The sequence below is a fragment of the Arachis ipaensis genome, chromosome B10, assembly GCF_059453495.1.
Source record: "Arachis ipaensis isolate K30076 ecotype BB chromosome B10, ASM5945349v1, whole genome shotgun sequence".
Lineage (NCBI taxonomy): Eukaryota > Viridiplantae > Streptophyta > Magnoliopsida > Fabales > Fabaceae > Arachis > Arachis ipaensis.
In genome coordinates, this window is record NC_142435.1 from 136,233,536 (window position 1) to 136,258,625 (window position 25,090).

At 35.6% G+C, this 25,090-nt stretch overlaps 3 protein-coding genes across 4 annotated transcripts; 2 read left to right on the plus strand and 1 right to left on the minus strand.

The window, feature by feature from the left end:
- Positions 1 to 2,899: 2,899 nt before the first annotated feature.
- LOC148581837 (uncharacterized) lies at positions 2,900 to 3,785 on the plus strand. The gene is made up of 2 exons (XM_088494025.1): positions 2,900 to 3,250; positions 3,318 to 3,785. Exons 1-2 carry the CDS (start codon positions 2,912 to 2,914, stop codon positions 3,783 to 3,785), a joined length of 807 nt encoding a protein of 268 aa, XP_088350151.1. The 5' UTR covers positions 2,900 to 2,911.
- A 7,917-nt stretch (positions 3,786 to 11,702) lies between these two features.
- Positions 11,703 to 14,177, plus strand: LOC107622859 (uncharacterized). Of its 2 annotated transcripts, XM_088483663.1 has the most exons (6): positions 11,708 to 11,774; positions 12,170 to 12,312; positions 12,423 to 12,491; positions 12,595 to 12,701; positions 13,109 to 13,331; positions 13,459 to 14,177. In XM_088483663.1, the coding sequence occupies exons 2-6, from the start codon at positions 12,171 to 12,173 to the stop codon at positions 13,905 to 13,907; spliced, it is 990 nt and encodes a 329-aa protein (XP_088339789.1). In that variant the 5' UTR covers positions 11,708 to 11,774; position 12,170; the 3' UTR covers positions 13,908 to 14,177. The 2 variants fall into 2 exon arrangements, with proteins under 2 accessions (XP_016180397.1, XP_088339789.1); XM_016324911.3 differs by having other exon boundaries at positions 11,703 to 11,774; positions 13,109 to 14,177.
- A 117-nt stretch (positions 14,178 to 14,294) lies between these two features.
- LOC107622858 (uncharacterized) lies at positions 14,295 to 18,096 on the minus strand. Its single transcript, XM_016324910.3, has 4 exons — positions 17,850 to 18,096; positions 16,160 to 17,405; positions 15,563 to 15,978; positions 14,295 to 15,132 (listed from the first exon to the last, which is right to left on the minus strand). Exons 2-4 carry the CDS (start codon positions 17,037 to 17,039, stop codon positions 14,389 to 14,391), a joined length of 2,040 nt encoding a protein of 679 aa, XP_016180396.1. The 5' UTR covers positions 17,040 to 17,405; positions 17,850 to 18,096; the 3' UTR covers positions 14,295 to 14,388.
- Between the last annotated feature and the right edge of the window lie 6,994 nt (positions 18,097 to 25,090).

Sequence of the window (25,090 nt, forward strand, 5' to 3'; positions counted from 1 at the left end):
TGTTAGAGTATTGCCACAAAATGTATGCATCTCGTCTGATGAGCTTTGGGTGTCTATCACCGCGAGCTTAGCTTCCGAGGTATAGTCGTTATCATTACTAGGATTTTTCTGCTCCTCCTCATTGCCTCGGTTGTTTTGTTTCTGGTTTAACAATTTGGCTATCCGCTAAACTTTTGTTCCCAGCGACTTATTAATAGCTAACAGCTCAGCCTCGGTGGGAGGAGGAGGAGGTGGATTATTTTACTCTTCCACTATTGATTATAACCTGCAAAATAGGATAAATAATTGGGTAGAAAAAATGGTAGTGGAATTAAGTAAACTCGGTCCCCACGGACGGCGCCAAATGTTCCTGTCCAGTAATCTGAGCCGAGATATAACTCCTTCTAGTGCTGAGGTATAACTCCTTCTTCCGTGTATATGGAGTTTTCTGTCCTAACAGCACAGATGCCGAGCTATACTTCAGTCGTCGAGGAACACCGGAGGAGGTTGGGACCTACAAAGAGACTCCAACGCTCAAGTAAGAAAAAATATAAGATGAGGTATATGTTATTCAGAGTGAATAGCGTACCTTAAGACGTAGTTAGGGTTTTGTATTTATAGAGATGTTGTGTTATAGGCGGTTACTTAGCATGCCTAGTTTTACGGAGCTGTTAAGGAGGTCAGTCTGATTTTGTGGTAACTGCTCATGAACATATTCAGATGATTCTATTATAGCCGAGATTCTCTCTAATTGAAGATAAGTCACCTTTATTGTCTCATTTGGATTCTGAATTATAAGTATAATTAGGCCGGGCTATAGCTAACGGATCGAGGTAAATTCGGGCCGAGTTATAAATAATAGATCAATGGACAGATTTGGGCAGAGGTATAGGTTTCATTGGCCGAGTTATAGGTAATGGATCAAGACTTGTTCTCTGAGTAACAGGTGGCAGTTACCGAGTAATACGGAACGGACCAGACCGTAACGGCCGAATTTGAAGTATAACGACCGAGTTATGTGTTGGTAATTTGTGAGTTGTGAAAATCGTAACGTCTTGACCTAATATCCGAGTTATAGCTTGATAAAAATTATGGGTCATTGTTGATTTTCTATATGTTTTTTTCGCTTTCTAATCCAAATCAAGTGTATCATGATATGAGTTAGTATTTGAATTTATGTTTGCTTAAACTTCTTTAATTGATTTTACCTTTTGTTCCTGCCTGGTTGTGGCCGAGTTATATCTCGTTCGGAAGAAGGGGTTGTACGACCTTGTAAATGAACCACGATGTGTCTCGACCACCAAGTGAAACAAGAGAGGGAGCACCTGCAAAAAGCACTCCGACGCTCAAGTCAGTTAATGAGAATTATATGGAGAGTTTTTAGTTTGGAACAATGATCTACCTTTTCAACTCGGATTGTTCTCTTTTATAACTCGGAGACGATAATCGGCCGTTTTCTCCTGAATTGATTATTTTATCGTAACCGACCAAAATCATTTAATGCCATAAGATCGGTGACGTTTAATACGTCGGTTATGAATAGGCCTGCCGAGCTATAACGTATAACGGTCATATCACAGCCCCCAAGCTTAACCTGAGCTTTGAATGAGGCAGGTTGAGCTTTTATTTAGACCGAGTTATAGCTCGGTATGAGGAGCCCCCAGATCAACTTGGCTCATTATTGAAAATAACATGTTTTTTTTTTTTAAACAGAGTATAAATTATTATTTAATTAGAATTGAAAAAGGTATAATGACAGATATTAATGATGGTACTGTTTCCCAATGTGGGGTGCAAGTTCCCAAGCAAACTTGGAACCGTTCGAAGTGATTTTCTTAAGAAATGGTTGTGACTTTAACCTGGCAATTGAAAGGGTTTCATTAACCAAACATTTATTCTCAAACTACACTTTCGCAAAGCAAAGACTTGGCGTTTTAACTGGTGCTGCTCTTCGAAAAGTTTTTAGAATGAGCACAAGAGGTTAGTGACAGCATCCTTTTACCTCTTATGCTTTCTATTTTCTGATTTCTGAGAGAAAGATAAATGGGTGACAAAAAGGCGAAAGCTTCACCAAAGGTTGAGGATGATGGGTCATATGGCTGGGTTGACCCTGATGTGAAGATAAGGGCTTCCCTTTTTATTGACAGAGAAAGTGTGGAGGAGGTTAATTTGTCAAGGATAGTAAGGCCTGATTTTCATATTGAAATGACGCCATGCAGTCGTATGGATCGTGTTTTTCATAGGTAGAAAGATTTTGAAAATTTCTTTATGTATAGCTGTGTTCTTGAGGAATTGTCTGTTAAGTTGCCTTTTACCCAATTTGAGTGTGATGTTTTAAAACAAATGAACTGTGCACCGTCCCAAGTTCATCCTAATGGATGGGCGTTTTTGAAATGTTTTCAAATTCTGACCGAATTTCTGGGGATTGTTCCTGAATTGGAATTGTTTTTTTCACTTTTTCAAGCCAAGGGAGTTTGGAAAGGCCTTTGGGTTAATTTGAACAGCACTCCTGGGTTTTCTGTTTTTAAACTTTATAAATCTTCTTTCAAAGATTTTAAGGAAATGTTTCTTAAGGTAAAATCTGCAGAGGAAGAGTTTCCATTTTACCTAGATGAACATCTCGGAGAAAAATTTCCCCTTTACTGGTGCTGTCAGCCTAATCACATACTGGGTCCCGAGCTTATAACTCCTCGGAACGAATGTATAATAAGCTTTCTGATGGAAATGGTTAATCGGGGTGGCCTAATATCTGTATCGGACTTGCTTCCGTGGGAGGAAGATAGGGCGTCTGTTTTAGATTATTTTGGTGAGGCATAACTGTTGTATTTTGTTTGGTGTTGTAGGGTAATATTTATCTAACTTTTTATGTTATATCCTTTCAGCTGGCAAGTATCCTGGGGTTTCAGCATCAACCCTAAGGTCGCGGTTTAGGATGAAGAACTTTGAAGGGTCTTCGTCAAACTTGGACAAAGTAGATGGCGAGGCTGAAGTCAATCAACCCTTGCCAAAGAAAAAAGGTATTGTTTTCAAGAAGAGTAAGGCTGATTTAATCAATGTAGACGAAGGGCACAACGTGATTCAGCTTAATGAGTTGGCAAATTTTATGGTCAAGCAAGAGAGACTGCACTTTTTTGAAGAAGAGGGTGATGGATCATCAGTCTGGGACAAAAAATTTCCTTTTAATGTAGTTGCTGATGAAATTGTTCAATCTGCTTCGGATATTTCTCGTATTGAGGAAATTGGGGATGTTGGCATAGATCAGTTCATGCAGGTTGGCCTAGTTTTTTTTTTTTTTTTTAATAATGACTAGCAAGATTAATATTATGTTTGGGTTGTAGGTTCTGGGTTTTCGGTTGGCTAGCATAGGCCGAAGCCAAGAAAAAAGACATAGAAAGATTTTGCAGAGTTCTGTGGCAAATGCCGAGCTGAAAGAACAGTTGGAATCCAAAGAGGCTCTTTTGACAAAATTGAAAAAGGAGGTTTCTGATGCAAAAGAAAAACTGAAACTTGAAGAGGAAAAGTGTGAGAAAGGTGCAGAGTTACTAAAAAAGAAGGAAAATGAAATCGCCAATAAGGGCGAGCAACTTGTTGAGATGAACCTAAAGTTAAAACGGATGGAAACTAATCGTGAAGTTGAGATTCTTGATGCTTTTGCCGAGGGCTTTGAACGCGCCCTTATTCAAGCAAAGTTTCTTTGTCCTGAAGGAGATTTTGCAGCTATGGACCCGAGTAAGGTAGTTCGGGATGGGCACTTGGTCGATGATGAAGAGGTTCCAAAGGAAAGGGGTGATAACTTGGCTGATTGATAATGTGCGGTTGTATTTTCGATCTTTTTGATCTTTGTAATGACTAAGTAGTATGAAAAAACTTCTATTTTATTTTGAGTAGGGCATTATGGGGTCCCTTTTAAGAGCTGTTAAAATCAGTGCTTGTTTTGTAACTGATGCGTTTCTGATAAATTTAGGATATATTTGTTTTATCCTTTGCATATCCCTATATTTAGGGTTTGATCACTGATAAGGAGTCATCAGTCCGGATTGCACACGTATTATCGGTGCGGCTTCAGGTTTAAACAGGAATGGTTTACTGCCGTAGGCAATAATCTTTAAGAAGTTCGCGTTAGTATAGAATATATTGACAAAAAATAATTATTACTGGTATGCATAGAATATATTGACAAAAAATAATTATTATTGGTATGCAGCACCTTTACAAATTGAATTAGGGACGCTAGCCTCGTTAAAACCTCCTTGAGCAAAACCTAACTTTAGGAAAAATCTCAAGGTAGGAAAAAGAGTGCCAGCATTCTGCAGTATTAACTATAGTATTGTTTCAAGGAATTAATATTCCAAGTGCTAGGTAGTACCGTACCATCTAATTGCTCCAATTGGTATGCTCCTCTGCCAAGTACCTGATGAATTCGGTAGGGGCCTTCCCATGTCGCTGCAAGTTTTCCGTGAGTAGGTGGTCTCCGTGCTTCCTCAGTTTTCCTCAACACCAGGTCTCCGACATGAAAAGATCTCGGTCTCACCCTTTTATTATGTCGTTGGCCTACTCGCTGTTGTAAGGCTTTATGACGAACAGCCGCTATGTCCCGTACCTCCTCAACTAAATCAAGCTCGGCTCGCCGAGCATGTTCGTGATCTTCTGCTTGTGCTCTGAAGGAGCTTTGTGATATTTCAACTGGTATCATCGCTTCCGATCCATATACCAGACGAAATGGTGTTTCTTTAGTTGTCGAGTGTGGTGAGGTATTATAACCCCATAAAATCTCTGGGACAAGCTCAGCCCATAGTCCTTTAGCGTCATCGAGCTTCTTCCTTAAAGCCTGGAGGACGACCTTGTTTGCAGCTTCGGCTAAGCCGTTTGATTGAGGATGCTCCACTGAGGAGAAATACTGCTTAATCATTAAATTCTGTAAAAAGGTCTTGAAATTATGGTCGGTAAACTGGCGACCGTTATCAGTTATAATGTGACGAGGTATACCAAATCTGCAAATTATCTTTTGCCAAACAAATGATATCATTTGAACTGATGTAATCCTAGCTAGAGGTTGAGCCTCAATCCATTTAGAAAAGTAATCAATTGCGACAACCAAGTATTTTACCTGTCTAGGGGCTGTGGGAAAGGGTCCTAGGATATCCATTCCCCAATGATTAAATGGCCAGCTTACCGTTGACTGATGTAAATCCTCGGCGGGAATGTTAATGATCGGGGCATGTCTCTGGCAGTGGTCGCAGGTTCGGACCTTTTGCCGACTGTCCTCCCATATGGTCGGCCAATAAAAACCAGCACGAAGAATCTTTTGTGCTAGACTTCTGGCTCCTGAATGTATTCCGCAAATGCCTTCATGAACCTCGGCTAAGGCTAGGTCGGCCTCTGTCCTGTCTAAGCATTTCAATAATGGTCGAGAGTAACCTCGCCTATACAATTGGTTATTCAGCAATGTAAAGAAAGATGCTTTTCGTTTGAACTTTTTTATATCTTCCATCTGTTGTGGGAGTTCTCCACTTTTAAGGTACTGAATGTACGGCTTTTGCCAACTAGCTTCGTTGTCTATATGAAAAATGCTAATGATATTTATGCTCGGCTCATGAAGAGTGGATTGTAGTAGTGAGGCAGTGTGTGACTGAGTGGAAGCTAGCTTAGATAATATATCTGCCCTATGATTTTGATCTCTTGCTATATGATGAATTTCAATTTTTGAAAAACGATCCATGAGGTTTTTAACAATGACTACATATTTGGATAAAACTGGATCTTTGGTTTGAAAACTTTGGTTTACTTGTTGAACAACTAACAGAGAATCACAATAAACTTGTAAATTAACAACATGTAGTTCTATTGCTGACCTGAGCCCAGCGAGCAGAGCTTCATATTCGGCTTGATTATTGCTAGCTTTGAATGAAAATCGTAGAGAGTGTTCAATAACAACTCCTTCAGCATTTTCCAAAAGTATCCCTGCTCCAGATCCATGGGGGTTAGAGGCCCCATCAACAAATAACACCCAATTCGCATCCTCTATGTTCGGACTTGGTCCTGTGAACTCGACGATAAAGTCGGCTAGATATTGTGATTTGACAGATCCTCTAGGTTGGTATTGAATATCAAATTCGGAAAGTTCAATGGACCACTTTATCAATCTCCCCGCAAGCTCGGGCTTGGCGAGTATTTGGCGTAAGGGTTGAGAAGTTTTGACATAAATTGTATGGCTTTGAAAGTAGGGGCGGAGCCGTCTTGCAGAAAAAACAAGTGCGTAGGCGAGCTTTTCTAACCTCGGATAGCGAAGCTCGGCATTCTGCAATGATTTGCTTACAAAATAAACTGGCTGTTGTGTTCTCTCTTTTTCTGCAACAAGAACAGAGCTAACTGCTATATCAGTAACCGACAAATACAAATATAATGGTTCACCGATGTTAGGTTTTTGCAAAACAGGTGGTTTAGAAAGAAATTGCTTTAAACTCTTAAATGCCATTTCACAGTTTTCATCCCATTGGAAAGTTGTATTTTTCCGTAAACATCGAAAAAAGCTGAAGGACTTGGACGCTAAGCATGGTAGAAATCTGGATAGTGCTGCCAACGGCCCTGTTAATCGCTGAACCTCTTTAATGTTTGTGGGACTATTCATATCAAGGATTGCCTGACATTTTTCAGGATTTGCTTCAATTCCTCGGCTAGTAAGTATGAAGCCGAGGAATTTTCCTCCCTTAACACCAAAGGCACATTTTTCCGGATTGAGCCTCATGTTATAAGCTCGGATTTGGCCAAATATTTCAGCAAGATCCTCAGTATGGGAGTGGCCGACCTTTGTCTTGGCGACCATATCATCGACATACACCTCAATATTTCGGCCTATATGTTGGTCGAAGACCTTGTTCATTAGTCTCTGGTATGTTGCACCTGCATTCTTTAAGCCAAAAGGCATGACATTATAGCAATAATTACCATATTCAGTAATGAAGGCCGTTTTTTCTTGGTCTGATGGGTGCATAAGGATCTGGTTATAACCAGAGTATGCGTCCATGAAACTCAAGGTGCCATAACCACAAGAGTTATCTACTAGAGTATCAATAGAAGGTAAAGGGTAGGCATCTTTAGGACATGCTTTATTTAAATCAGTAAAGTCGACGCACATGCGCCATTTACCATTATTTTTCTTTACCATGACGACGTTGGCCAGCCAAGTTGTAAACCTGATTTCTCGGATGAAGTTTGCATCGATGAGCTTCTTGGCTTCAGCCATGGACGCGAGTCTTTTCTCAGTTCCGAGATTTCTCTTTTTTTGAGATATTGGTCGGGTTGCCGGGCTTATTGCCAGTTTATGAGTAATAATAGATGGATCAATGCCTGGCATGTCTCCAGATGTCCAAGCAAAAAGATCGGCGTTCTCCTGCAAAAAACGGATGAGCTTCTCCCTTTCTTTGTCTTTTACGGAGGTTCCTATAAAAGTGAATTTCATTGGGTCATCAATTAACATAAGCTTTGTTAGCTCTTCGTTTGGCAGAGGGCGATCTTGAAAGTCGGCTCTAGGGTCAAGCTCGGCTAGTATTGGTTGTTCGGCATTGATGGAGTTTATACGTCGCTCGCAACTCCTCTTGATAGGTTTTAGGCTTGTATTATAACAATACCGAGCTTCTTGCAAGTCACCATGGACGGTGGCCATGATATTTTCCTGCACAGGAAACTTGACACAGAGATGAACAGTGGATACAATTGCAGTAAATCTATTTAAAAAAGGTCTTCCTAAGATGAGGTTATAGGGGCTGAAACAGTCAACAACAAGATACTGGATGTCATGTGTTTTAGATAGAGGCTGCTCACCGAGTGTGGTTTGTAACCACACTGAACCCATCACTGGAACGCGTTCCCCGGAAAAACCGACCAAATCACCTACAGATGGTTGCAAAATATTAGTACTTAATTTCATTTTTTCAAATGTAGTAAAAAATAACACATCAGCACTGCTGCCTGGGTCTAGCAGCACTTTCCGAACTATTAAGTCGCCCAGCTGTAGAGAGATGACAACAGGGTCATCCAGATTAGTATCTTTGCAATTAAAGTCGGTCGGGCAGAATGTCATCTCCGGAATCTCCTGCACTGGCTGAGGATTGTTGGAGGTATCTGCCAGTGCCAACATGGCCCTGTATGTCCGCTTTCTTGCAGAACTTGTTTTTCCACCTCCGGCATAACCTCCCGAGATGCAATTGATTATGCCCCTAGGTTGAGCAGGGGCCTTTTCTTTGTCTTCTGATGATGATGATGATGGTCCTGCAGGGGGTGGATTTGAAGTGGGAACGGATCTTTTCTGCATATGACCTGAGATAAATTTATTAAGATGTCCTTGTCTTGCTAAACGCTCCAGAAGGTCTTTAGCGATCACACATTCGTCGGTTGTGTGACCATACTTCTGATGGAATGTGCAATACTTGGATTTGTCTATATTCTTCGGCTCGGGATAACTGCCAGCTTTACGAGGAGGTTTAATCAACTTGGAATTCAAAATTTCTTTAATAATATCATCTCTCTTCGCGTTAAACTGAGTGTACGTCTCATAGCGAGGAGTCGGTCTGAAAGTCTTCTTATTGTCCCGAGGCTTATCGTCTTCCTTGATAGCTGCCGACCTTTCCACTTTGCGAGCTTGGCGAAGCTCTTCGATGTCTATTTGTCCTTTTGCCTTTTCTCTAAACTCGGCTAAAGTCTTCGGCTTGGCTACTGCGATGGCTTCTTGAAATTTCCCTGGTCGAAGGCCACTTTTGATGGCATGAAGATGTACTTCGGGATGAAGGTCGGGAATGCGCATGGCTATCTTTGTAAAACGGGTGATGTAGTCCTTTAGGCTTTCCTGAGGACCTTGTTTTACAGTCGTCAGGTAGTCGGAATCATGCAAATATATTGCTGACGCCGCAAAATGATCTTCAAATTGCTTTGCTAACTCCTGGAAACGTGAAATTGAATTTGCAGGCAAAGAGCAAAACCAGTCAAGTGCAGGACCATCTAAAAAGGAGGGAAAACAACGACATAAAATAGGGTCGGATGCACCGTTAACGATCATGATAGATCGAAATTTTTTTATATGCTGCTTTGGGTCTCCTAAGCCGTCATACGGAGTTAAAGTCGTGGGCAATGTAAATTGCCGAGGCAGTTGAAAATTCATGATATCAGCTGTGAAAGGTCCTGCCGAGTTGTCAGGCTCTTCTTCCTCGTCTTCCGGCAAGGCTTCATTGTTTTGAGGATTCCTTCCATCATCATCCTAGGGGGTCTCCGAAACGTGGGTCGGTTGAGATTGATGTTCGTCATTGGCGTTTCCTCCATGACGGTTGTCGTTGTGCTCAAGTCGGGCGTTGGCTATTTGCCGAATTTGTTGCTGCATTCTTTGATTCTCCTCCGCCATACGTTGATTTGCCTCTGCCATGCGTTGATTTGCCTGCTGAAGCTCAGTTACCATCCGAAGTAGCTCGGACGGCGTGGGGGGAGGTGCATCAGCCATTCACAGATGTTAGGGTATTTGGGACCTGTAAGGAAAATTTTCTAAACCATCGGCCCCACGGTGGGCGCCAAATGTTCCTGCCTGGTTGTGGCCGAGTTATATCTCGTTCGGAAGAAGGGGTTGTACGACCTTGTAAATGAACCACGATGTGTCTCGACCACCAAGTGAAACAAGAGGGGGAGCACCTGCAAAAAGCACTCCGACGCTCAAGTCAGTTAATGAGAATTATATGGAGAGTTTTTAGTTTGGAACAATGATCTACCTTTTCAACTCGGATTGTTCTCTTTTATAACTCGGAGACGATAATCGGCCGTTTTCTCCTGAATTGATTATTTTATCGTAACCGACCAAAATCATTTAATGGCATAAGATCGGTGACGTTTAATACGTCGGTTATGAATAGACCTGCTGAGCTATAACGTATAACGGTCATATCACCTTTAATATAATCTGAAATTTACATAAATATCACTCTTTATTTATCTAATAATATTAGTTAATAATAAATTAATTTAGATATTTTTGTTAAATTTTTACTAAATAAATTCATAAACTATAATAAAAAATAACAAAATATAATTCTAATTAAAAAATTATTAATTTTCTAATATTATTTATATAAAAATTAATCACATTAAATTAATTATTATGTATTTATGTATAAATATATATTATTTTATTTATTGTTAATATATATTTTATATAAATAACTAATTTTTTAAGTGTATACATACTATGTTGTTAGTTTAGTTATGAATCATATATTCGCTTTTTATTTTTAATATGAAGGAGAGGATGGTGTGTTGCAGCGTTATGGAGAGCATAGAAGCTTCACCTGCATGTGGTGTCAGGGGAGCACAACTCGGACCGAAGAAGTTGGAGAGAAAAACACGAACGGTCCGTTTTTATTTTATAAAAAATAAAAAATAATAAAAAACTCTAATCGGAGGGTCCGTTTTCCTTTTACAAAAAAAAAAAACTAATCGGACGGTCCGATTAGTTAACCGTAAAATTCAAATTTTTTCGTCCTCACAACTCGGACCATTCAATTTGGTAACCCAATTTTTTTAACAAAATTCAAATGGTCCGATTTCTTGCACCATCAGCCAAAAACTGTCTCACATCCATATATAACACCTCCATCATTTATATCAATACATAACACACACGTAAGACATATCTAAATTAATCAACCTCATATATTGATGCATGCCTTACCACAAAATAAATAGAATAAAAGTTTAACCTGATAATTAAAATTATCGCACAAGATATTCCTCCATTTTCAAGAGCGTACAGGGAATGAGGAAAACTTAAAACATCACTTAAAATAAAATAAAATAAAATATACTGAAATAGGTTATTAAAAAATTGTACTGGACACTTTTGTTTTTAACTAAATTTTGTTGAGTAAATGGTTAAATTTATTTTAAAAGATTATTTATTTTTTAAATTAATTTTTAAAAAATTTTTTAATCAAATTTATTTTGTAAAAATTTTAAATTAGTTATATTAGTTCTTTTGTCATTTTTGTTATTGATGTGACATGTTAAGTGACACTATATTAATTGTAATATACTCTTAGGTATTCTAATTGATTATTTACATGTTAAGTTTATGCAATTAGGTTAAATCAACTCCAAATTGAACAAGACTTTTGAGATATTGAAATCTTTTAAATTAGAATTGATTTGGTCTAATTTCATAAATTTATCATGTTAATACCTAATTAGGATTGTTCCATGGTTGTTGTGACATTACTTAAAGTGTCATATCAGCAAACTTTAATGCCATGAGGCATGAGTAATAAAAGTGACGAAAGAATTAATGTGACCAACTCATGACGAATTTGATTAAAAAATTCTTTTAAAAACTAATTTAAAAAATGAGTAATATTTCAAGAATAAATTTGATCATTTATTTAAATTTTATTGTATTTGAGGTCCTAAAATTATTACCAGAGGAACCTATTCGTATTAGTTACGTTAATAAAATTTGAGAACCTCAAATGTAATAAAATTTAATTGGAAATGAAAATGTTTGTTTGAGAATTTTTGGAAATTTATTTGAGTACATACTCCATAAAAAAGAGAGAATTCATTTTCCATTTTCCCTTCAACGGCTATGATGTAGCCGTTAGGAATCAATGGTTGGTAGCCGTCAAGGTCTACAGGTAGACCTCTTTTCCGTACATACAATTTACGTGAAACCCGTAAACCCTTCCTTTTCTAAACCCCTCTTTTAGGGTTTTAGAACTCACCTCGCCACTCTTCAGCACAAGAGAATCCACCACAGCCAGGAAAGGAACGTGAGTTAATCTTTCTTTTCTTTTTCTCTCTTCTGTTGATTCCTTTTGCTATTTATTTATGATTATTTTGTGGTGAATTGGTGATCTTGATATATAAGAACACTTCTTTACGCCTGAACCAAAATCAGACGAAATTTAGGTTAGAATGGTCCAATTTTTCATATTTTTGTTAGGTGGAGGTTAATTAACGGTTTCTGTGAAATATGTTTGCTTGTTTGGGTAAAGAATAAGCTGAATGTTAGGTTAAATGGAAAACCTTTTGTACTGATTCATTGTTTGATGAATTTGTTACTCTGGTTTATGTGGGATGGATTCAATGGTGCATTTTTTGAGTAATGTGATTTACATAATGTAGCTTCAGTGATTACAATTTCTGATTTTCCTTCTGGCTGCAGAATGGCTTTCCTCAGTAGAGCTGGAAATATACTAAGGCAAGTGACAAGTAGGAAGATCAGTTCGGATTTATGTGAAATCCCGTCTGTTTTCCGGTCTGTACGGTGCATGTCAAATGCTCCAAGTACAAAGCTGTTTATAGGAGGTGCGCCGTTGTAGGATTACCTGAGTTGCATCCATGAACTGGCATACTTTTTCACCTTTAGTTGATAATAACAATTATGCAATGAACATGGTTGTGTTTATCCATTGCAGGTGTTTCGTATTCCACTGATGAGCAAAGTTTGAGGGAGGTTTTTGGGAAATATGGTGATGTTGTTGATGGTAAATAGTTGGATTCTCTTATTGCTATTTTTTTGTTGGTTTGGGATTAGTTTCAAGTTAGTGATTCAATGTTAATTGCTGTTTTATCTTGTGATTTTTGTAGCAAGGATAATTGTGGACCGTGATTCTGGCAGATCCAGAGGATTTGGGTTTATTACTTACAGTTCGGTTGAGGAGGCGTCAAGTGCCATTCAGGCCTTAGATGGGCAGGTATGCAGATTTGCTGCTTCTATGGTGTTAGTAATCATGTCATTGATACATTTCTGGAGCTACATAGTTTCGTGTTTAAATCTGTTGAAGTATGGATGCTATACTTGTCAAGCAAATTTTGTGTAATTATATGTAGGTAATTTTTTTAAACATTATTTTTTGAATTTGTGCCATAGATATTTCATGTGTGTCAGTTTCAGGGATGTAGAACACTTCTACTTCTTGTGTTTTATGTGTAAATTTCTCAACAACTTATCTTTGATCCTAGCAAGACATCTTCTTCCAGTGATGCTTTGTATCTTGTAGTTTATATTTTCCGGTGCTACATCGACACTTCATGATTTTCTAATTTTGCAAATATGATGCCCAACATCAATAATACCCAATGACTGTAAGGACTTTTTCAGGATCTACATGGTCGCCGAGTTAAGGTAAATTTTGCAAGCGAAAGACCTCGTGGATTTCAAGGTGGTGGTTTCGGTGGCTCTTTTGACAATGCTCCCTATGGTAACTCTCCATATGGTGCCAGTTTAGGTGGTGGTGGCAGCTATGGTGGTGCATATGGTGCCAATGTTGCTGGAGGTTATGGTAACGGAAGCAGTGGATATGGCGGAGACAGCTATGGATCAGGTGGTAATTTTGCAGGCAGTGTCTCTGGCGATAACTATGCTGCTGATAACAGTTTTGGAACTGGAACAGCTGGTAGCAATTACAGTGGAAATGGGATGAAGCATGCAAATGACAGTAGCTTCCCAAGTGGAAACACTTACAACAGTGAGAGTAGCGGAGGTTATGGTGGAGGAAATGATATTGGTACTTATGGTAATGCTGCTGCTAGTGGTGGAGGCTATGGTGGCTATGTCCCGGCTTCTGGATTTGACAGGAGCAATAATTACAACACTTCTGCTGGATTTCCTAACAGTGATAACTATGCCAACGCTGCTGGTGGTGGTGGAAACAGTTTCCCCAGTAGTCAATACAATGGAAGTGCCATGGCCGGGTATGGCAGTGGTGGTGTGGGTTCTGGCAGCAGTTTTGCCAGTGGATATGGAGCAACGGGACATGGTAGCACTAATGAATGCAATAACGATCAAGGAACTACTGTGGATGATTTTGGAGGCTCCATGGAATCAAATTTCAAGGGTAACTATGAGGAATCCGGTGCTTATGCAAAACGGGCTTGATTTGAATTTAAAGAGTGCTTAGGTTTCTAGTGCTCTGTTTCATAACCCTCTGCTAAAATTTCAATTTTTGTTGCTTGGTGGTTTTTCTATTGGGTCCTAAGTATTTGATTGAAAATTTATTAGGGGCAAATTTGGCGTTAAAAAAAAGACAAGCAGGTATTCAAACATTTTGCGTCAATGAAGGGTCTAGGAAAGTATATCAAAGGCAAATTTATTTAGCTATATTTAAAGACATCACAATTTTATCAAGACAGTATCAATTACAAGTCACTATGCACAAAATTATTACTTATTTTTCTTGTATTTGCAGTAATTAATTGGCCAAGAGAACCCATCGAGGTAGTAATGGTTATAGCTACTTTTTCAGGCAAAGAAATCTGGTATGGGGTTTATTTAATGGAAATATGACATGATGTTAAAATGAGGTTAAAATAGCGGAAGATATTGTGTGTTAAATAGATGTAATAGCTTACTATTCTTACATTCCTATGTTCTATTTCATATCAATATTCATCTTCATCCATACAATACAATGTCTTTTGTGCATCTTCAAAAACAGAAGAACCTTTCTTGGTCCTTTCAACTATTTGCCTTATCAATTGTGTTTCCAACTCATCATAACTACAACTTTCATCTTCAGTGACATCTAAATCATAAATACTAGAGCTTTGTTCTTCCAGTATTGCAAGCTTGCCATTGTCAATGGCAGAACAATTTCCAGAATCATGTGCATCAGAGTGTTGAAACCCTGATGCGTGTAAATCATGTGAAGGTGAACCATCTTCGTGGTCATTATGATGGATGTCTATTGGTGAATTTTCTTCACAATCACCTATATTTATCAGTTCCTCATACGCTTCATTGTAAGCATCCAGAGCTTCACCTGATAAATTGAGAATTAGGGGCTGGACCATAGGGTCACAGGCTTCATAAGTCAGCATGTTTCCTCCATTAGAGGATGACTGTGCTCTTTTTGAAGAACCCTCATGCTCTAATTCCATAAACCGCACTGTCCTCTGGCTATTTTCGAGGGCAATCTCGAGCTCCTTAACTCGTTCCTCAAGCCGAGATTCTGCAACTTCGTGTAAGCGCAGAGTCAGTTCATGAGGTGAAACTGCATACTCCCCAGGAAGAGGTGTAATATCACCGGCATCATCGTCTGACTTTGTGTGGACAAATTCTTTCTCCTTGAACAAGTCAGCTCGCAACTCACCTTGAGCCAAATCTGCTACGAAATTGGGGTCAAGCTGCAAGAATTTGTGCACCATTAACACTCATGGACCCAATTAAGAGAAAGTAAACATCAACCAAAGAGAATAATGGAATACAGATTGCAGAGGAAAACTTTTGGGGGATAATTGAAACCAGCATGAGTTTCAAGTTAAAGATTAACATCCAATTCAAGCAAAACACGGCATATAAAACTTCGCGAAGGGAGCTAAAATGGATTTATTTACCCAAGATTTTTGGCCAGGAAATAAATTGTTACATGTATAGGTTATTCTGTCATTTCATACATAAAGAGAAAAACAAATTGTAGCAGTTAACTCAGATAGAACACACGCAAAGACATGGCAGGCATGGCACAAAGATACAATCCCATACAACATTTTGTGCATGTAGGATCATGTAATAAGGAAAATGTAAAGATAAACATTTATAGACATTTATACTTGCCTCAACAAGTTCAGACATTTTACTTTCTAGACTAGATGCATTCATTTCCAGCCCCAACCTCTCAAGTTCAGCTTCGAGCTCAGCTTCAATTTTGCTCATGGATTCTAAACCATCTTCTTCCATCTGAGCACATGATTCTCCACACTCCATTCTTGGAGAGTTACGCTTTCCAGGGGATAATCCAGTCAGCTCCTTTCTGTAGCACGAATGATCAAAAGTATCTCGCGAACCGTAATTTTCATTATGCAACTCCTTCACGGTCATTGAATCTTTCATCTCAAGTTCTTCTTGTAGGTCTTGAATCAAGTTATCTGTCTGATTCACCAATTCTCTTAACTCTTCCATTTCTCGTTTATTTGCCATGACAGAGGTTAGGATCCCAAAAGAAACCCCAAGACTGAAGAGAAATATTGCATCTGATGATTATGAATGTGCCAAGAAATTTAGTTATCAAAGTAAAACAAATGAAAATCAAGTAATGGAGGCATGATATCCACCCATAAAAATAATAACATAAATCATTAAAAGGTCAACATTTCCAATCGCTTATGCAAATAACACTTTCGTAAGTCAAGAACTATCAAGTATTAACTATACCATGTTGTGTATGGATGTATTTTTCCCTGAATGCATTGTTGGATGAGCTCAATCTTTGATTTCGCTCACCAGCTGCATTAAATTTTATCTTCTTGGCATCATCCAAAGATCCAACTTCTTGTAAGGAGGGGACCCCATAAACATTTTCATCTTTTACTTGGCAAGCTTCTTCATGCAGCTTGTATTCCTTGCTTCCAATTGATGGACTGAAAGAAATATCATTCCCTCTGCTAATTATTCGGCTTCCATCACTTACAAGAAACGGCCGTGTGTATCTATATGGTGATGAAGGAGAACATACAACATACTTTTCCATTTCTTCGTGTTCTTTGTATAGCTGAGCCATGAAACAACTCTCTATGGAATTCAAAGGTCTAGCAATTTTCCCAGATAAAAGTTTTGCCCTAAGTGAGGTTTTATTTCTGAAAGCATTAGGGACGCCCACCCCTTCAGCAGAAGAATCAGGAGGCAAGAAACCATGATTTTCGCCAAAATTTAAGGTTTCTTCATTTCCATCTTCAACATCCTTAAAGTGACCATTTGGTGAAAACAAAACATGTAAGTTGGATATCGATAGCAAATTCCGATCACAGTTTAGTTTTTCACCATCAAGCCCTCTGTCAGAAGCTACTTCTGTTGTAAAAAACTGATCCAACGAGTTCACATCTGTGGCCCTTCTATCCATAAAAACATCTTTGCCAAATCTATCTCTTCGAGCTAATTTGGCAAAAGGAAAAGTACAGGTTTGGGACTCAGGATTCTTAAGATACGAATCCTCTGACAACAATCGACACAAATCATTACCATTCTTTGATATGCTATTCCAATATTTAGCTAGATAGCCAGCTCCAGCAGCAGCCGCAACAAACCAAAAGTCCATTCGGCTCACTCCCCAGTCCCCAGTACCTCAGCAAAGCAAAAATAAAGGCACTACTATCCAAACTCTTCGACAATACAGATTTTCCTAATTCTCTCAATGATCAGCACTAACAAGCCAAAGAAGGAAGAACTTTCCATGAATTGGGGGAAAAAGCTTCTTTTCTGAGAATGAGAAGCTAAAGAATGAAGAGCTTGAAACCATACCCAAGAAAACAAAACCACAATCCTTGATTCACCAAAGATGCATTCCTCCAGTTTCTCCTCCCAATTCTAACCATAGTGTTTTTCATTGAGTCCCTATTCCAATCCTACTCTAATCATAAGAAACTATTCCCAACTTGAAGCAAGGAGAACCAATACAAAATTACTGGGCCAAAAAAAAAAATCAAACAGGTTATGGTCACCATAGAGAAGCAACATCAAGAATTCAAAAGTTGAATTCAGATGCTTCTATCAACTTCAAAAGCAGAAAAAAAAATTGAAAAGCAAGCCTGATGAAAAATTGAAAACCAATCATTCAATTTAAAAAAAATTGCAAGAAACTATAAGCTATATATCCATGTAAAAGTAGCTTATTTCAGTGCAAAAACCCGTTCATTTATTACAAAAAAAACATATATATTATTAAAAAAAACTCATTTGGCCAAAATAATCGAAGCAAATGCTCCCAAGTCGCAGCATTTCGAAAAATAAAAATTAGAATAACAAGAAAGGAACATGGCTTCTTGTTAATTTTCTTGCATTGGAGGAAACAAATAATGAATGTTTGAAAAATGGGTGGGGGTGTTGCGAAACGAAATGATGGTGATACCTGAGAATTGAGAATTGAGAAATGGAATCCGTTGAATGAGACCTTCAACAGCATCATCTCCACAGAACGGAACCGGTAGTAACAGAAAAACGCCCTCAATTCTCAAATAAATAATTAAAATTAAAATATATGTAACGAAAATGAAATAAATTCTTTTTTTCTCATTTGTTTTGGTGCAGAGAGATATTTCAATGCTGTTTTGTTTTCTTTCTTCTGAATTTTATAGGGCCACTGATTCTCAAGTCTCATCCACATTGTCGTGTTCGTGGATTTTATAGTGACAAAATTTGTTGAGAAATTCTTAAATGTTTGGAGTGTAAGTTAGTGTTTTTCTTTTATTTTGTTAATTATCTCTTATATTATTATTATTATAGGTTTATTATTATTTTTAGTTTAGATTTTTAAAACTAATAAAATAAAAATAATAACAAATATTTATTTAGAAAATTTCAGGTTTAGATAAATAATTTTGGAGTGATAACGTTCATTCTTAATTCTTTTTTAGTCTTTCATTAAAAGAAATTAAAAATTATTAATTCTTATAAGATAAGGTTTTTTGGTATATACTCAAATAGGTCTTAAGAAATTTTGTATTGTGCGTTTTCATCTCCAACAAAATTTTATCATATAGATGTTTTTTAACTTTATAATATATAGGTTTTTTCATCACAATTTTAAAAATTTATTTGTTCAAATAAAAACGATAAATTTAACTAAGGTGAAGATTTATATGTCCTAATTTTATAAAGTTTAAGAATTTTGATATAATATTTTTTTTAAGACAAAAACATCTAATACAAAATTTCTTAATATCTATTTAAATATATACTTTACTTTTAATATGAGAATAAAAAAATTTGCAGTTTTGCACCAAAACGTAAACCCTCTGCAGCTCTGCTATTGACAAATTATAGTAATTTGGTGGAACAGTAATTTGTCTTTGTTGTCATTACCATTTACCAATGTTGATTTCTTTAGACAAGAAACATTTGTCATGTAATAAATTAATATTTTTATTTACTAAATAATTAAATTTATTTTTAAAAAATCATTTATTTTTTAAATTAGTTGTTTAAAAATTTTTTTTAATTAAATTTGTCTTTCAATTAGTTGCTAACATACCAAATTTATGAAATTAGATCAAATAAATTTTAAATTAGTCTAATTTTATAAATTTATTATAATAGCAGTCAATTAAAATTACTAAATGTGTGTTATAATGTTACTTAATATGTTAAATTTACAAATTTTGGCGTCGTGAACAACAAAAGAGATAAAATGACTAATGTAACTAATTTAAAATTTTGATGAATAAATTTAATTAAAAATAATCTTTTAAAAGCTAATTTAAAAAACAAATAATTTTTTTAAAAAAAATTAATATCTACTCTATTTTCATTATTGAGAATTTGATACGTATTGCAAATCTTGGCTGCGCCTTAAAAAAGAGTAATTTTTTTCTTCTTTTTCCCTTAAAATATCAAGTTTAAAAGAGTTTTGACCAAAAGAATAAAATAAAAATGTAAAATAATTATGGTAATGAATACTTCGAGTAAAAAGTTTTTAAATTTTAATGGACCTAACCGAAAAAATATTATTAATTTTCAATGATTTGAATATCAAATACTTAAGATTGGAGTCTTTTCTCTTCCTTTTCTTCGTCTTTTTATTTTTTCCTCTTCCTTTTTTTTTTTTTTTTGATTGTGTTGAGACAAAAACTTTACTTTTAGATCAAGATAATCTAAAATTTGGTAAAATAGTAAAGTAAAAAAGTAATCACTTTTAAATTAAAATAATAGCACACACATTTTATAAAAATTACAAAATTTATAGTAATTAACTCTTCATTTTATCACTATACTAACTTTTTTATTTTAGATCCAAATTCTTTTCTTTAGTAGAAGAGAAGTCAAATTCTTAAATAATAATGCCAAGTAAAAGTGACTATAACCATTACAAACACTTGCACATGTGGTGAAAGTAAATTCAATGGTAGTAACAACAAATCATAGACATATAAACATTTTCTTGTAACATGTTGAAAGTGGAAACGCTTTTTCATTAAGCATTTTAGTTTATCCCCTTGAGTCTTGAGTGTGTGAATTATTAGCATGGAATCTAAACTATATAAACACATCACCATGAAATTAGAAGCAAGCACTTTAATGACAACACAACATAGAGAGCTTAGAGTTGTACCAACCTTTCTCGCCAAGATTAAATCAAGAAAGGCCCACAAATAAAGAAATTAGTTTTAAGCAACAACCACCACAAGTTGAAAGAGACGGATTAGCAATGTTTACAATATGGCATCGAGCTAACCATTTTAAGCAATTGACAGAAAAAGGTACTTGAGTTGACGTTTGATCATGAATTCAATAAATTATTGTAAACTATGATGTACAGACATAGATATAGGACACACAAATTTAAAATTTTTATAAAATATAAAGATATGATATATATATATATATATATATATATATATATATATATATATATAAATTATTTTTTAAATAAATTATAATGATGTTTTAATATTTTAATTTTATTAATATTAAAATATAAATTAATTTTTTAATTATTTTTAATATTTTTTAATTATATAAAATATTTAAAATTTTTTATTTAATAATTAATAATATATACTATTTAAACTCATTTCAAAAATACATAATGTTAAGAATAACACTAAACATATTAACACGTGATAGTATTTAGGTGTATCCAAACGTGTCTAGAAAAAATTTTTTATTTTTTATTAAGACACGATTGGACATAAAAGAAATATGTGTCTAGTGGCAGATTCATAAAATTTTGTCAATGGGACAAAATATATTATATAATAATAATTTTTATAATTATACTATGATATTATAAAATATGATTATTCCTCAAATTATTTAACTAACAAATTAAATAAAAAATTAATAATTTAAAATAATAACAAATAATTTAGAATTTCATTCTTCTAGGTTTTATATTTTGAAAAGATATCAATACAATCAAATGTCTTTGTTTCTATATATGTCACTAAATAATTATTTAAAAATTTATCTCCCATATGGTTATGAAGTCGACTCTTTATGATATTCATAGTAGAAAAAGTTCTTTTAACTATTGCAGTTGTTACGGATAATATTAAAACTAACTTTAAAAGAAAAAACACTAATAGATAAACAATATTTTTTCTAGTTTCAACCAATTTTCAAAAAAAGCACCAAACCCATTTAATTTGCGAATTGATCATCAGAACGTACATCTAATATGAAGTGTTCAATTAAGTTGACTATCAAGTGCCAAAAGTTGAGTGGAAAAAAATTCTAATGGATAGAATTAAGTTAACTGGATCAACTTCTCCTTATCAAATGCAAAAAAAAAAAAAAAATCTTGAATTCAGACAAGCTATACAAAGAAGCAATTCAGTATTCATCTCTATAAAATGATTGTTGAGTTCTTGAAGTTGTCTATCAACTACTTGATAGAATATCTCAACTTTGAAATGATGCAAATTTAAAATCTTTTAAGCCTTGCATCTTGATCTTTCTTGTGGCACAAATATATCATCTATTTTTGGAACAGTAATATTATGTTTATCACAAAATAATGTGATTTCGTCAAGTAAAAGAGACCAATTATCATCTCTTATATTTTGCAACCATTGCTTAGACACTTTAACTAACTCCATAACATTTACAATGTCTTGATCATTCCTTTGTAACGCTTGAGATAACTCATTAGTAACTCCCGAAATATTTTTCATCAAGTACAAGTTGAAAATGAATTCAAAAGATTGAATGACATTTAATAAATGACATACTTCAGCTTTTTGTTCTAAATTATTTCCATCTTTCTCAACATATTCAAGAATATTGACCACGAAAAGAAACAAAGAAATTAATCTAAGTACAGTTTCATAGTGTGAATCCCATCTAGTGTTTCCAACTCTTTTTAAAGCTATTTCTTGATTCAAACCACGTCCACTAGAAATTTCTCCACTTTTTAATGCTTCAATTGTCTTAATCATCTGACTATCACGAAGCTTATCTCTTCGTTTACACGAAACTTCAACAACATTGCACAAATTGGTTAATAAATTAAAAAGTAGAGCGATTTCAACTTATTTTTTTGCAACAATTACAAGAGCTAACTGAAGTTGACGGGAAAAACAATGTACATAGAAAACATAAGATATTTCTTTTAATATTAACGTTTTCAAACCATTAAATTCTCCTTCCATATTACTTGCACCATCGTATCTTTGTCTACGTACTCTTGAAAAACTTAAATGATATGTTTCTAATAATGACTTCAATGCTAATTTTAAAGATAAAGCATTGGTATTAGAAACATGAACAAGACCAAGAAAATATTTTTTAACTTGCCCTCCTTTGTTCACATACCTTAAACAAACTTACATTTGCTCCTTCATAGAAATGTCGCGGGTTTCATCAACCAAAACAACAAACAATTCATCTCCAAGATCATCAACAATAATTTTTGTCGTTTCACTTGCAGTAGCTTTTATAATGTCTTTTTGAACTGAGGGTGCTCTTAATTAAAGATTCCTACGATCATTTTTAAAAGCACGATCAATCTCTTCATTATGTTGCGCAAGAAAGTTTAGAAGTTCCAAAAATTTTCTTGATTAATAGAAACATCTATCTCATCATTACCACGAAAGGCCAATCTTTGTCGCAAAAGAAATCTAATACAATCAATTATGGTTGTCAAGTGAATTTGATTATTCTTTTTATCTTGCTCATATTTTTTTTCAATAGCAGCACTGATGTGTTGTTTTGGCTTCATAAGTGCTTCACATTTTTTTCAAATTTGATTATGAGCACTATCATGAATCCCAACATGAATTTGTAGTCTCTCCTTTTTTTTCAATTTAAAAAGTCATTAGTTACAAAAATATCACCACCTTCAGTCTCAGGTTTTATAAGATAACAACAAAGAAAAAAAAATATCTTTTGATATACTATACTCTAGCCAGTTACTATATGATACATAAGTATCTTTAGTTATTTTCTTTATCATTTATTTGAATAAAGTTAATGATTTTCTTATTCTTAATTGAGATTTTACTCTTTTAGTACTTTAATCAATATTTTTTAAAGTTGTTTTAGATTCTTTTGTTATAGAAGATTTTGGAAGAAATCTAGCAAGAACAAAGAATGGAGAGAAGCAAACAATCATAGCACTAAAGAGAAAGGCATAAAGGAAGCAAACAGAAGAGCTCTTGAACTAAGCAAAGCACCATGCATTATACTTGGGCATCCATGCGTTATACGCATGGCTTGATGCAACTTCCAGTGACCAACTCCTTTCATGCATTATACTTGAACACCATGCGTATATACTTGAGCACTATGCGTATAATGCATGGCTTGATGCAACCTCCAGTAGCCAACTCTCTTCATGCGTTATACTTGAGCACCATGCATATAATGCATGGGCTTGGAATACCTCCAGTGGACACTTCTCAAGTCATGCGTTCTACTTGCTTTTCTTGTGTATAACGCATAGCTTGGACTATTGATGGGATATTTTCGTGGAAAAACGAATTTGTCCAAAACACCCAAATCTAACCGGCAAGTGCATCGGGTCGCATCAAGTAATAATAACTCACAGGAGTGAGGTCGATCCCACAGGAATTGAAGGATTGAGCAATTTTAGTTTAGTGGTTGATTTAGTCAAGTGAATCAAGATTTGGTTGAGAGATTTGTGATTTGCAGAATTTAAATTGCATAGAAAGTAAAAGAAATGGGTAAATTGCATGAAATTAAAGAGAACTGGAATTTAAAGTGCTGAATCTTAAAGAGCAAGAAATTAAATGGCAGAAACTTAGAACGCAAGAAATGTAAATTGCAGAATCTTAAAGTGCAAGAAATGTAAATGGCTTGAATTGTAAAGGGAATTGGGAGTTGGATTTGCAGAAATTAAACAAGAAAAAGTAAATTGCAACAAACAGAGAAGTAAAGGATGTCTTGAATCCAACCGGATCTTAAAACAGAAATATAAATAAGCATGAAAACAGTAAACAGGGAATGGGAAATGGGAAATCCGGATCTCAGGACCCAAGAGACTAGAAAACCAAGTCTAGATCTCAATGCCTTCCTAGATCCAACAAGCACAATTGCAAAGGAAATTGTAAATTGCAAAGAAAATAGATGAAGAAGCAAGTAACCGAAACTGAAATTCAATTAAGCAGAAAATTAAACAAGATCCCAAGGTGAGATTGAAACAGAATTTCTTCAATTCTCCACCCAAAATCCAAGACAAGAAAAGTAAAGAGTGCTGGGCAAGAACAAGGAAGAAGAGAGATCAATTCTCCTCCCAAATTCTTTTGAATTAAAACAACAATGCTAAGAAATGTAAAAGTGAGCTCTAAGCAAACCGAAAAGAAAGCTATTCTGAAAAACTAAAAGGGAAGCTCCCTTAAAACTTAAATTCTAATCTATTTATACACTTTCTTCAAATGGTCTTCAAGCCTTCAATTGGGCCTTTGCTCTTGGTGGAATTGGGTTGAGAGAGGCCTTGGTTGATTGCTCTTGGAGTTTGGAGAAGAACCGAATTGAACCGGGTTGGAATCATGAAAGCTTGAGTAAAAGTTGGAGTAAAAGTTAGGGGCTAACTTTTGCTCCAACTTTTCACATCAGCACCCTTGTTTTGCTGATACCAACGTTGGGGTAAAAGTTAGGGGTCTAACTTTTGCTCCAACGTTGGCCTCCCCTTGCTTATTCATGGCGCCAACGATAGCCAAAAAGTTACGGGCTAACGTTGGCGCAAACTTTTGCTAGCCCAGGGAGTGTTTTTCATGTGCCAACGTTAGCCAAAAAGTTAGGGGCTAACGTTGGCGCAAACTTTTGCTCATCCAGGGAGTGTTTTTCATGCCAAAAGTTAGCCAAAAAGTTAGGGGCTAACTTTTGCTCCAACTTTTGCCCAAAAGTTAGCCAAAAAGTTAGGGGCTAACTTTTGCTCCAGCTTTTGCCCAAAAGTTAGCCAAAAAGTTTGAGGCTAACTTTTGGTCCAGCTTTTTGCTTCCTGGTTCATTTTCAATTAATCCAAAAGTTTGAGCTAAAGTTTGAGTCAAACTTTTGCTCAAACTTTTTGTTCTCTCTTCCTCCTAGCCATTCCTTCTTGCATCAACCTTTCTCCAAGCTTTCTTCACCTATCATTAATCAACCAAACACATCAAAGCTATGCTCAAAATTATGAGATATTCATTCTTTCAT

Bases quoted from the DNA above. Each gene is read 5' to 3' on its own strand.
- LOC107622859 (XM_016324911.3), top strand. From the start codon at position 12,171: ATGGCTTTCCTCAGTAGAGCTGGAAATATACTAAGGCAAGTGACAAGT. The intron at 12,313-12,422 runs GTGCGCCGTTGT...TATCCATTGCAG, and splicing joins TACAAAGCTGTTTATAGGAG to GTGTTTCGTATTCCACTGAT. The intron at 12,492-12,594 runs GTAAATAGTTGG...TGATTTTTGTAG, and splicing joins ATATGGTGATGTTGTTGATG to CAAGGATAATTGTGGACCGT.
- LOC107622858 (XM_016324910.3), bottom strand. From the start codon at position 17,039: ATGGACTTTTGGTTTGTTGCGGCTGCTGCTGGAGCTGGCTATCTAGCT. The intron at 15,979-16,159 runs GTATAGTTAATA...CATAATCATCAG, and splicing joins ATACATCCATACACAACATG to ATGCAATATTTCTCTTCAGT. The intron at 15,133-15,562 runs GCAAGTATAAAT...AAATTCTTGCAG, and splicing joins AAATGTCTGAACTTGTTGAG to CTTGACCCCAATTTCGTAGC.
- LOC148581837 (XM_088494025.1), top strand. From the start codon at position 2,912: ATGAAGAACTTTGAAGGGTCTTCGTCAAACTTGGACAAAGTAGATGGC. The intron at 3,251-3,317 runs GTTGGCCTAGTT...TTTGGGTTGTAG, and splicing joins GCATAGATCAGTTCATGCAG to GTTCTGGGTTTTCGGTTGGC.